This window comes from Meles meles, chromosome 3 (genome assembly GCF_922984935.1).
Source record: "Meles meles chromosome 3, mMelMel3.1 paternal haplotype, whole genome shotgun sequence".
NCBI lineage: Eukaryota > Metazoa > Chordata > Mammalia > Carnivora > Mustelidae > Meles > Meles meles.
Window position 1 is genome coordinate 44,611,597 of NC_060068.1, and position 13,061 is coordinate 44,624,657.

A 13,061-nucleotide genomic window follows, 5' to 3' on the forward strand; every position below is an offset into this window, starting at 1 on the left:
ATGGAGGCATAATACTCCATAGTGTATATGGACCGTATCTTTATCCATTCATCCATTGAAGGGCATCTTGGTTCTTTCCACAGTTTCACGACTGTGGCCATTGCTGCTATGAACACTGGGGAGCAAATCGGCCTTTTTCACTACATCTGTATCTTTGGGATCAGTACCCAGTAGTGCAATTGCAGGGCCATAGGGTAGCTCTATGTTTAATTTCTTAAGGAATCTCCACACTATTTTCCAAAGTGGCAGCACCAACTTGCATTCCCACCCACAGTGTAAGAGGGTTCCCCTTTCTTCACATCCTCTCCAACACTTGTTGTTTACTGTCTTGTTAATTTTGGCCATTCTGACTGGTGTAAGGTGGTATCTCAGTGTGCTTTTTTTTTTTTTTTTAAGATTTTTATTTATTTATTTGACAGACAGACATCACAAGTAGGCAGAGAGGCAGGCAGAGGGAGAGAGGAGGAAGCAGGCTCCCCGCTGAGCAGAGAGCCCGATGCTGGATCCCAGGACCCTGGGATCATGACCTGAGCCAAAGGCAGAGGCTTTAACCCACTGAGCCACCCAGGCGCCCCCTCAGTGTGGTTTTGATTTGAAATCTCCCTGATGGCTAATGATGATGAACGTTTTTTTCATGGGTCTGTTAGCCATTTGTATGTCTTCTTTGGAGAAGTGTCTGTTCATGTCTTCTGCCCATTTTTTGACATAATTATCTGTTATGTGTGTGTTGAGTTTGAGAAGTTCTTTATAGATCTTGGATATCAGCCCTTTGCCTATAATGTCATTTGCGTTTTTTAAAGATTTTATTTACTTGAAATAGAGAGGGCATGAGCACAGGGAGGGGCAGAGGGAAAGGGAGGAGACACCATTGAGCAGAGAGACGCAGGGCTTTATCCCAGGACCCTGAGATCATGACCTGAGCTGAAGGCAGACACTTAGCTGACTGAGCCACCCAGGCACACCTCATTTTAGCATAATTTTGAGGTTCATTCATGTAGCCTATGTCAGTACTTCATTTCTACAGAATTGATGTTGAAAGAGCAAACAAGGAAAAAAAAATCTGCATTACAGAAATGATTAACATGATTTTTATTTTTTAAAATATGAAAGCATTTGTTCTTTCAAGTATCACAGAACCAGCAGTGATTAACAACTTGTTCTCAGACTCTGCATTGGTGTAACATTTACCAAATTCATGGATTACACTTAACTTTTCTAGTCCCCAAATGAAAGAACCTTAATTATTGCTTGTAAGAAACGAAGATGTTAATACAGGGATGCCTGGGTGGCTCATTTGGTTAAGCATCTATCTGCCTTTGGCTCGGATCATGGTCTCAGAGTTCTGGGATCCCAGGATTGAGCCCCGTATAAGGCTCCTTGCTCAGCGGGAGCCTTCTCTCTGTACCTCTGCCTGTCCCCCTGTTTGTGCTCTCTCTGTGTCTGTCAGATAAATAAAATATTTTTAAAAATATTAATTGAACTTAAATTTGCTAATGTGAATCTCTGTGCATACTGAAATGCAAACACATTTTAATTTACCAAGAGTGTAGCAGACAGACAGGTGCGGAACCCAAACCAGGGGTGTGAAGACTGCAGCCACAGCTCACCCTCCGCTTTATCTAGTTTTGTGTTGTAAGTGCTTACCAAGTTGAGATGTTAGTGTATCATGAGTTTTAATTCCTTGAAGTATGGATATTAGCGATAAATTTAGGAGCATTTTTTTGGTCAAGTTCAAATTTTAAATATATTTTCAATTATGCCGAAATGACTATAAAAGATGTTTGCAATAATATAAAATTATCATGAGTCTCATTCAATTCTTTTCAAAGGCATGACCAAGGTCAAAGTGGGTAAAGAAGATTCTTCATCCACTGAATTTGTAGAGAAACGGAGAGCAGCTCTTGAAAGGTAATTGTGATCAGCTGTGCATTATTACTCATGTTTTTTCTTCAATAATAGGAGTCTAATTCCATTATATGGCACACTGTATTTTAATGATTAATTTTTTTCACAGTACCATTTCATGACTGTTTTCTAAGAGTGCTTTAAACTTTTAAGAAAATTCTTTTAACAACACAATACTATGCTCTGCTTTTATGAATCCTCATAGTGGATTAATATTTAGCAGTAGTTTTATCTAATAAAATCATACCTATTTTTGTATGCTGTGATTTAAGCAGTAATATAAATGCATGAGTTAGTCGGAGATAGAGGTATCATGGGATGCCTGGCTGGCTCAGTAGAATGCGAAACTCTTGATTTTGGGATTGTCCGTTCGAGCCCCATGTTGGGTGTAGCGATTACTTAGAATCTTTTTTTAAAAAAGGAAAGAAAAGAATTAACGTATTATAGTTGTCATCCACATGAGAAGTAAGAAACTGCCAAGCTTGTAAAAAGATACCATGAAACCTGTGAATGGAAGAAAAGAGTGATAAGATATTTGGATTTTTAATATTTAGTATTAGTAGGTTCTTAGGAAATTCTGCTTGTATTCAAGTTCTACCTTGGATAATTTGGCTAATTATAGGTAATCTAAAGTAATTTTTCCTTTGAATTATTACTTCATGAACATTATTAAACACAATGAAAAACTGGGTTTGTGCTCCCTCCTTTAATTTTGTATAATTGTTTGACTTGAGTGCGTAGTAGTATTAGTCATCTATTGAGTTGACTGTATACTTAAAATCTGATATATTTGCTCTACCTTCCTTTAGAGTACTTGGCACATTTCCTGTAGTTTTGAAGACTTGGGTGTCACAGACTAAAAAGAGGAATGAATAGGGGGAACCTAAACCCAGAATCTTAACATTTACTCCTTAATTACTATGCTGAGAATATAAATTTGAAACACTCTTAAAGCTCAGCTTTTAGAACATAAGTTGGTAGTCACCTAGACATACAAATTTTCTAACTTCACAGGGTTTTTTTGTTTCTTATTTTAGTCGAATTTGTTTATCTTAATTGAATTTGCTCATTCTTTATGTTCTCTTTCTGCTTAATATCAGTGGGTGTGGTAAGGTCAGACAGATTTTAAGGAATAGTGTATTTATGTCCAGGATACACACTATTTTTTCAACTCTTTAAGGCATCTTATTTCTGGGCTTTAGTTATGATTTGTATACATTTTAAGAAAATGCCACAGAAAAATCAGGTTTGAACAGTTTACAATAAGAAAGCTAAATATGCAACTTATTATTAGAGAGGACTTAAAAGATGAGATTATGTCTGTGAGGATTGCAGTTACTCAGGAAAAGGACTTAAATTGTATCAAGAGAAGTTTAGGTTAGGCATTAAAATTGTTTATGTTGTGATAGAGTGAATGTTTTTAAGAGTAAAGGGTAGATAATGTTGCATTTTGATTTTGCTTAGTTCTTCTGAAAGTGTAACCATGACCCTTTGAGAAACCTTTCAAGTCCCATTTTTCTATGAGTAAATTTGAAATATTTCAGATGGCATGCTTGATAAGGAACTTAATGAAGATTTATTGTACCAAGGACATATAATTTGGTTCTACATTCACCTTTCTTGCGACTTGAATGCATTGCGTAGTACTTACCATAACATCATGTAGTAGGAAACATTGAGGAGAGTCGTAAGGAAATACTGAGACTTGACCTGCTGGATATTTGAGTAGTTTCTTCAGTGATAAGTGTTACTTGTTAAATGCCACTGTAGTTGACTTTGCAGGTTAAAAAAAATAATAACGGGAACGGTGTAATACGAGGGAGAAATTTATTTTGCATTAAAAATTATGACTTAAAATACAAGTGTAAAGGTCTAGAAGCAGAGGATTGGATTGCTTCTTCTAAAGGCAGTTTTCTGTGGCATTTCTTAAAATTTCAAAATTAGAAAACAGGCTCATCTGTGGAATACCAACCTAGTCGAATCTTGTGGGTCTGGGAAGTATTTCTCTTCGTGTATTCTATAACAGTTTACGTATTCATTTGTTTGTTTCACTCAGAAAATCTAGATGACTGTCTTGAGTGAAAGGATGACCATCTAATATTAAAATACAGGAAGAGAAGGGGAATGGTTAAGAAAGTTAGACTTACTGAAGTTACCAGAAACTACTTCTAGGAAGAGTGTCCCTGAGATCCCTCTTGGTTTTCTTGAGAGTGCTTCACGTTTTACCTTAAGACCATATTGAGTTTATTTCATACGTGAGGACCCAGTTCTACAGATACACGCAGAGAAGTATAGAGTGGCATGAAAGAGTTGGTAGAATCCTTTTTTTGTTGATGTCTGTGCTCCACTACACGCTATTCACTATGTTGTGACTTGGGGCAAGTTACTGAACTTGAATATGTTTTTACTTGTCTTACAATGTATCAGGATTGTGTTCACTCCAAGCAGGGAAAAATGCAACTGGCTTGGCTTAAACAGTTAGCATAGGTTAATTAGTCTACTCTTTCATATCAGGAAATATTTAGTATTAGCCAGTTCATCAGGAAGTCTTGTTGCTTCTTTACACTATCTGTATTACAACCATTTCTCAACCAATACGGTACTAGTCCAAATGCTGGAATTAACTTCAGTGGGCTCCTAATTGGCCTCTTTGTTTCTGTCCTTGAACCTCTATTCTTTTAATACAGCAGTCAGAGTCATCCTTTTGAAATACAAATCAGATAATATATCACCCTTCCCATTTCATTCTGTAAAAGCCAGAGTCCTTATAATTGCCTACAGAACTTTACGTGACATGTGACATGCATTGCTCGCTCTGTTACCTCCTTGATCACTCTGCTCCAGGCCATGCTGATGTTTTGCAGCTCCTCAAAGATCCTAGGCATTTTCCCACCTTTTTAGTTTTTTCACTGGCCTCTCCCACTGCCAGAAAAACTTGTGTTCCAGGTATCTGCATGACTGATTCCCTTATCTCGTTTAAGTTCAGGTGTTCAGGTGCTCAAGTATCCTCTTAGCAGTGAAGTCTTTTCTGATGATTGGCTCCATTCTTAACCTCTTCTCTTTCACTTGCCACCAACCATACCTTGTATACTTGATCACATTTGCTCTTTTGTTCTATCCTTTCTTTTTCCACAGCATTTGCCAACTTGTCACATAGTATATAATTTATGTGTTTATTGTATTTATAGTTTATAATCAGTCTTCTCTTACTAAAATAGTTTCTGCTGATACATTGAGTGTTCAGAACAGAAAGTGACATGTAGTAGATGCTTAGTAAATGCTTAATATTTGGTGAATGAACAAATGAATGTCGTCAAAGATCAGACTCTTTCTGCCTTTTTGTTCTCTCATTGTTAGCACATGTTTCAAGCAGGAGAAATATTTTTAACTTTTTTCCTCTGAATTTTGTATAACCTGCTTTATTTGGTCTTATTTTCAGTGAGTAAATAGGAGTTTAAAACCCTCAGTGATTCTTCTAAATTTATCAGTACCTTTCCTTGGAGCAAATATGAAAAACAACTACAACTGGTTACCTCTTGTTGAATGTAATACTAACGTTTCATCATTTCCTTTATGTCTTCCATTTCTTTCTTCCTCTTTCACCCCATGCCTCTTTTCATGTGTTCTTCCTATATTTTCCTCTCTCTGTTCTGCATCCATCCTTTATATATCTGTAACCTCTCTGACCTTAATACTGAATTGACGAGTATTTACAAATACTCATTAATTTGAAAATGTATCTTATGATGTGCAGTATCACTCATCATCAGGGAATTGCAGATTAAAACTATAGTGAGATACCACCTCAAACCTGTTAGAATGGCTTAAATAAAAAACACAAGGAACAAGTGTGGACAAGAATGTGAAGAAAAAGGAACACTCTTACACTGTTGGTGGGAATGCAAACTGGTACAACCACTCTGGGAAACTTCACACTGTTTCCTCAAAAGAGTTAACAGAGTTTCCTCAAAGAGTTAAAAATAGAACTACCCTATGATCTAGGAATTGCACTGTTGGGTGTTGACCCAAAGAATACAAAAACACTAATTCAGAGGGATGCATGCACCCCTATGTTTATTGCAGCATTATTTACAATAGCCACATTATGGAATTAGCCCAAGTAACCATGGATAGATGAATGGATAAAGAAGGGATATGTGTGTGTGTGTGTGTGTGTGTAAAATGGAATAATCCTCAGCTATTAAAAAGAATGAAATCTGCCATTTGCAGTGATATGGATTGAACCAGAGAGTATTTTGCTAAGCAAAATAAGTCAGTCAGAGAAAGACAAATACCATATGATTTCACTTTATGTGGAACTTAAGAAACAAACAGGGGAGGAAGAAGAGAGAACAAACCAAGAAACAGACTCTGTAGAGAACAAACTGATGGATACCAGAGGGGGTGTGGGTGGGCTGATGGATTAAATAGGTGATGGGAATCAGGCAGTGCACTAGTCCTGATGAGTATGGAAGTACTGAATCACTGAATTGTATACCTGAGACTGTTGCACTCTGTGTTAACTGATAGTTAGCAGAGTGAGCTGGTAGGTAGGGGAATGGATGAAGTAGGTGATGGAAATTACAGAGGACACTTAACTATGATGAACACTGAGTAATGTAGAGAATTGTCGAATCATTGTATTGTATACCTGCAAGTATTGTAACACTGTAAGTAGACTATAATGGAATTAGAATTAACTTAATGAAAAAAGTGAAAAGATACACATAAGTGAAAAAATACACATATGTCATAATATATGAACATAAGTATGAAGATAAAGGATAGTTTCATGGCCTGTAAGAAATGCAGAAATTGATAATGATACTAAGATTGATGTTAAGGAAGAAAAAAAATGCAAATCTCTTCCTTTAATTGTCAGATTTTAAAACACACACCACTTTCTAAAGAAGTGAATTTTCTTTTTTTTTTTTTTAAAGATTTTATTTATTATTTATTTGGCAGAGAGAGACACAGCAAGGGAGGGAACACAAGCAGGGGGAGTAGGAGAGGGAGAAGCAGGCTCCCCGCAGAGCAGGGAGCCTAATGTGGGACTCGATCCCAGGACCTGAGACGAAGGCAGATGCTTAATGACTCAGCCACCGAGGCACCCTAAAAAAGGGAATTTTCATTTAAAATTTGCAGTTGAGGAAAGCAAAGTAGACACATTAGGTACAACCACTTTGAAGACTAAAGTTCCATTGAATGTGATTACTGTCACATTTTGCCTCTGCCTTCAGCTCAGGTCATGATCTCAGGGTCCTGGGATTGAGTACCGCATCGGGCTCTCTGCTCGGCAGGGAGCCTTCTTCCTCCTCTCTCTCTCTCTCTGCCTGTTTCTCTGCCTACGTGTAATCTCTCTCTCTGTCAAAATAAATAAGTAATAATATTTTAAAAATGACATTATAGTACATTTATATAATACAATTTCATGTGGTAAATGAAAATGGCATTAGAGAACAATATTTAATGCTAAAGAAAGGTACCTACAACGTACTGTTTTGTGTTAAAGGGTACATATACAACTACAAGCATAACAGTGTAATATTTTTGTGAAAATCAAAGTACCTGAGTTTGTGTGTGTAGATACTCACACTCCTAGAAAAAAACATTAAAAGGTAATTATCTCTGGAACAAAAAATCTTCTATGTTTCTGTTCTTAATTTTGATGTAAATTTAGTACTTTTAAAGAAATGGTTATTTGCTGTTTGTTCTGTGTAACCCTCAAGAAGTAAAATTTTCTGTCTTTTTTCTAGAATACTATTTTCCAGAATGATTCCTCAGAATACTAGTATGTGGTAGGGTGAAAAAAGGAAACACTGTAGACTATTAAGTCTTGTTAACATATGGTTTAACAAAGTTAAACCAGGTTTATTTCCTGCAGGACTTCTCACAGTACTTAACATGCTACTGTCCGGGGGCACCTGGGTGGCTCAGTGGGTTTAAAGCCTCTGCCTTCAGCTTAGGTCATGATCCCAGAGTCCTGGGATTGAGCCCTGCGTCGGGCTCTCTGCTTGGCAGGGAGCCTGCTTCCCTTCCTCTCTCTCTGCCTGTCAAATAAATAAATAAAATCTTAAAACAAAACAAAACATGCTACTGTCCATTATAGCTCAGAGGAATATGTATTTAGTATATTCCAAACTGTCTTAATTGTAGAAACATTCTTTTTCCTGAAATACTGCATGAGACTAGTATTCCACAGAACTCACTTTGGAAAGCTGTTCTAGAATATAAGTCATTTTAGGTAATTACATTTAGGTTTGAAATACTGGGATGTTCCATGTTTGGGTATGACATGCTTTATCTCCTACGACAGATAGCTTACACAAGCTGCTCTTAGCCGTGTGCAGTCTACACAAGTAAATAATAGTATTAGAGAGCTTGGGTCTTAAAATTGTAAGTAAAGTTCCGGTGGGAAGATACCAACATTTCTTTAACACAAAATTAGTGTTCCTGTTGCATCTCATTTTTAGCCTGATAATATAGGTAGTTGTTTTTTTTTAGCCACAGTGTAGTTGTCTTGCACATATCTATTAAATATCTATTTCTGTGGTAATGTTTTCATGTGTGGACTAATGACTTGAAGTTTAATTTGTTTAAATATATAAAAACAGAAGTTAACGTGTAAGCCAGAATAAAATATTCATCTTAGCCATTGTATAGAATTTGACTTCATAGAAGGTTACCAATGTTTTTCAGAAACTTTAGGCATATTTCATAATCTTATAATGAGATTGAAGAAATTACTGCTTACATTTGTTCCACAGGAAAAAAGATACATTAAATGAAGTAAAATACTGTAATTGAAATGTAGTCATTAAGGAAAGAATGGGTTTTTTTGAAAAATGGGATTAGATAAGTAATCAAGAATCATTAAATGGTGGACCTTTTTTCTTTTTATGAAAGAATGTTAATTTTTTATGGATGATGGAAATTTGGCCTTTTCCATTTTCTACTATAGGAAAACTACTAAAGTTGGGCTAATAGTGATTAATAATGATGTTTCCCTTACCATTTTTATTTTATGTGGTGTCAAAAAGAAAAAAGGAATCAAACTTTTAGCAAAACCCTCTTAAAAGTAGAATTTTAAAGAAAATTTAGCCACTGTCAAAAAAGGATCAAAGCTGATTTGATAATTTAAATCTCCTGACAAAGAAAAAAACTGGTAGTCTTTTCTCTGTTTTGGTAATAATAGGAATAATCAAAAATAGTTGATTGAAATATATATAGTGATATGTGTGTTGGGACTCTGAAATAATAGCTGGGAACATGGTGATGCTACTCAAAGATAAAATTATCTTTTGTACCTTAAAAGGGTACAAATTCATGTACCCTTTTACAACTCTAATACTTCACAGCGTGAAGTTTTAAGTTAATCACCCTCCTATGTCCCCCACCTCCACGACCTACTGTGTCTCTTTTGACATAATTATGAATTTGGAAAAGATAAAAAGCTTTTTAATCCTTAAATTGCTTTTAAGAGTCTAAAAATAAATTAATTTGAAGGCAGACTGATTTTTATTATTATTTATGTTTATTCTTAAATCTAGGTATCTTCAAAGAACAGTAAAGCATCCAACTTTACTACAGGATCCTGATTTAAGGCAGTTCCTGGAAAGTTCAGAGGTATTATTTCTACTTTAAATTTTTATATGATATGAATGTTCTCATTATTTGTGTTTGTTATTAACTTTTGTAAAAATATATGTCCAGTAAATAGTTGGATTAGTAAATGGAATAAAATGATTTTTTTGGCTTAGTATTTTAATTAGCTTTAATTATTTAAATTACTACCAAAATATATTCTTTGCATTGATAATTGTAGGATAATCAGTTTCTTTTTCAAAGAAGAATGACTTATAAGTAGTCTAATTCTCAGTGCCCAAGTTGTTGCTTTAGGCATTAAGTTGAAATAAGTTTATTCGGGCCTTCTTTTAGAGACATTTGAGTGCGTTCATTTGTCTACATTCTAATATTCTTATTGAGGTTCTGAAATGGAGATTTGTGACTTAAAAGAGCTTAAATTATCACTGTGCTTCCCCTTATATTTGAGATGTTTGGTACATTTGGGGCTTGTCACAGTTTAGAATTTTAATTACTACCCTTTGAATTTAAAAAAATTTATTTGAATCCCAGAATTTTTGAAAAATACAGAATCACACTGTCCTAACTGAGCCTAAGTAGATTTTTCTCAAGACTTTCTTCTTTCCTTATAAACAAGTTTATTTCTGCAAGCAAACAGGTGGCCAATGTTAAGGTAGTTGGCAATTTCTTAATATATTTTGACAAACAGAGTGTTGTTCCATCTAAATGTAAACGTGCAGAAGAAAAGCAAATGGAAAGTCTATTTTTTAAGTTTTCCTTTGAGAGTGTACAAGTTTGTATTTGAGAAATTAGATCTTACTATTGAAATGTATGAGAGTGAAGAAAATACAACCTCCTTTTTTCCTTTTTCTTTTCTTTCTTTTTTTTTTTTTTTTTTTTTTTGGTGGGGGTGTGCAGTCCCTTTTGTGCCCAGTTAAACCTCCAGGCTTTTAACCGGTTTGTTTGCCCTTATTTGTCATTCAATTCCAGCTGCCTAGAGCAGTTAACACACAGGCTCTGAGTGGAGCAGGAATATTGAGGATGGTGAACAAGGCTGCCGACGCTGTCAACAAAATGACAATCAAGATGAATGAATCGGATGCAGTAAGAGCTGATTTTTCGACTTGAATAATGAGATGAATTAATGAGCCCAACAATTGCATTTTAAAGCTGTACAAGTAGAAAATAGGATATTAATTTGCTTATTGAGTTTAGTTCTCAGCCACATCAGTTGACTACCATGGTTATACATGGTTAATTTGTTGCTTTAAAACAAGGAATGTGCCTTGCTATTGGTAACCTAATTTACAGTGGTTTGTTCTTGCTAAATTAGCTCCATTTTTCATTTTTTTTTCTTAGTGGTTTGAAGAAAAGCAGCAACAATTTGAAAATCTGGATCAGCAACTTAGGAAACTTCATGCTAGTGTTGAAGCCTTGGTCTGTCATAGAAAAGGTGTGTTTGCCTTGTTTTTTTATGTGTTTAACACCGTGAGTTAATTCAGATATTTTATTTAAATTTCACTAAAATGAACATTCCAAGGTTTCTATAGAAGAGGGAGAGCAGAAGTTTAAGAGAAGGTTTTCTATTTGAATCTTGTTCATTTATTTTTTTGTTCTACTTTAGCCTCACTTGTAGTTGAGAAATAGAAAAATCTTGACCTTGTAAAAATATATTTTGAATTTCAGGTTAAAACTGTTGTTCATTTGATTAACTCTGTTAAACATACTTAGAGTTTAATGAAGATGTCTTATTAGTAACTGATATAATTAAAAATTTCAGATTAAAAAATTGATATTTGAAATTTATCTTTAAAATTTTTTTGTGTACCTGTATTTCATAGAATACTCTGAATTATTTTCTTCATTTTTGAACAACTATATTGGAAAGTCTAGGGAGAGGAAGTTTGTAAAAAACTGATAGAAAATTTAAGGTGTGATTTTTTAAATTCTACCATGAAATGCTTATTGTTTTTTTAAGAATATAAGGATCTTAATGTTAGGTTTCTAAGATACTTAATAAGTAATTTACTGCCATTACCAGTAATCCATTTTCGTAAAAACAATTACAGAAATACATCAGTGCACTCATTATTGAGAGTAGTTTATAACAGCTTTTGCCATTTGTATCTGTCTCTTAGGGAATTGCTTTATGGTTCTTAGAGAATTTTATGTAATGCAGAGCAATTTCTAGGCAATGTCAGTTTCTAAGCAATGTATTATTAGTCATTGACATTATGTATTCTGTAAACATCTGTTTTTCTTTATTCAAAGTACCTGAAATGATAATGTTCAAAAATCTTTTAGAAATTTTTAGTATTTCTTCTGAGCATTGTTTGAGCATTGTTGTACACAAAAAAAGAATAAGATTTCCATGAATTGTATGTATAACTTACCTGGCTTTTGTCTTGTTAGCTAAATGATATTTTCATTAAAAATTACAGACATTTTCAATTTCAAATAAATGTTTAAAGGCCAAAAAATGTAGTATAAATTGATTGTAATTTATGTAATTGATTGCATTCCATATTAAAAACAAATCTTGTCTTTTGCAAGAATACATAAAAGCAGTGAGCCCTTTAGAAAGAAAGGGGAGGCAGATTGTTATATTAAATTACTAAACATCGTTCCGTCCCTGGGAATATAGGCAGTAGTTCTTAACTCTCAGTAGAGCTCTGAGCACTTGGCATTTATGCCAAAGGCATTTTAATGACTGGTTGTTTTACATTAATTATTTTAAAATAATTATTTGAATGATACAGGAGCTGATAAAATTTAGAGGGAAGGTGGAAGAACCATAGCAATATTTAAAAACTTTACTAGAGAACACTAAAAGTGAATACTTTCTTGTTTCAGAACTTTCAGCCAACACAGCTGCCTTTGCGAAAAGTGCTGCCATGTTAGGTAACTCTGAGGACCACACTGCTTTATCTAGAGCTTTGTCTCAGCTTGCAGAGGTAGAGGAGAAGATAGACCAGTTACATCAAGAACAAGCTTTTGCTGACTTTTACATGTTTTCAGAACTACTTAGTGACTACATTCGTCTAATTGCTGCAGTGAAAGTAAGCTTTATTTGCAATCTTCCCTTGAGTTCTTCTCACTTCCTGTGGTTTGGTTTGGAACAATTTGGTTAGCTGTAAGGCATATATATAAGTGTTTAAGTTCCGTATTCTATAGTACATATAATGGGTTCAGAATGATGATTCATAGCCAGATGTTTTCTACTATGACTTGGACAGTACAGTAGATATAATTGATGTTTTTAAGAGATCTAAGAAATGCCAAATAAGATAAAACCGGTAACATTTACTTTCATATTTACATATATAAGTTTACAACTAGGTGGTACCATTTATTTATTGTTCATTGTAGCATGAACTGAAACTAGCCGTGGGCTTTTAGTAAAGGTGTAATAGGAAGCAAAACAAAACCAGAGGTGATTGGTGCACAAGTATGTTTAATGGTGGCTTTTAGCATGCATTTGGACTATAAGCAGACAATCTGTGCGTACACTAAAGGGTGTAGTTAGTGTGTATTTATAGATGGAGTGGGACTAGATTAGATAATAAATTGTG

General features: G+C 34.6%; 1 protein-coding gene across 2 annotated transcripts in view; it reads left to right on the top strand.

Moving 5' to 3' along the window:
• Positions 1-13,061, top strand: part of SNX2 (sorting nexin 2) — a 60,621-nt gene that overhangs the window by 33,712 nt on the left and 13,848 nt on the right. For both annotated transcript variants that reach the window (XM_045999601.1, XM_045999602.1), the window contains exons 7-11: positions 1,830-1,908; positions 9,456-9,531; positions 10,480-10,593; positions 10,849-10,942; positions 12,343-12,548. In XM_045999601.1, coding sequence (XP_045855557.1) covers positions 1,830-1,908; positions 9,456-9,531; positions 10,480-10,593; positions 10,849-10,942; positions 12,343-12,548 — 569 coding nt within the window. The remainder of the gene's footprint in view (positions 1-1,829; positions 1,909-9,455; positions 9,532-10,479; positions 10,594-10,848; positions 10,943-12,342; positions 12,549-13,061) is intronic.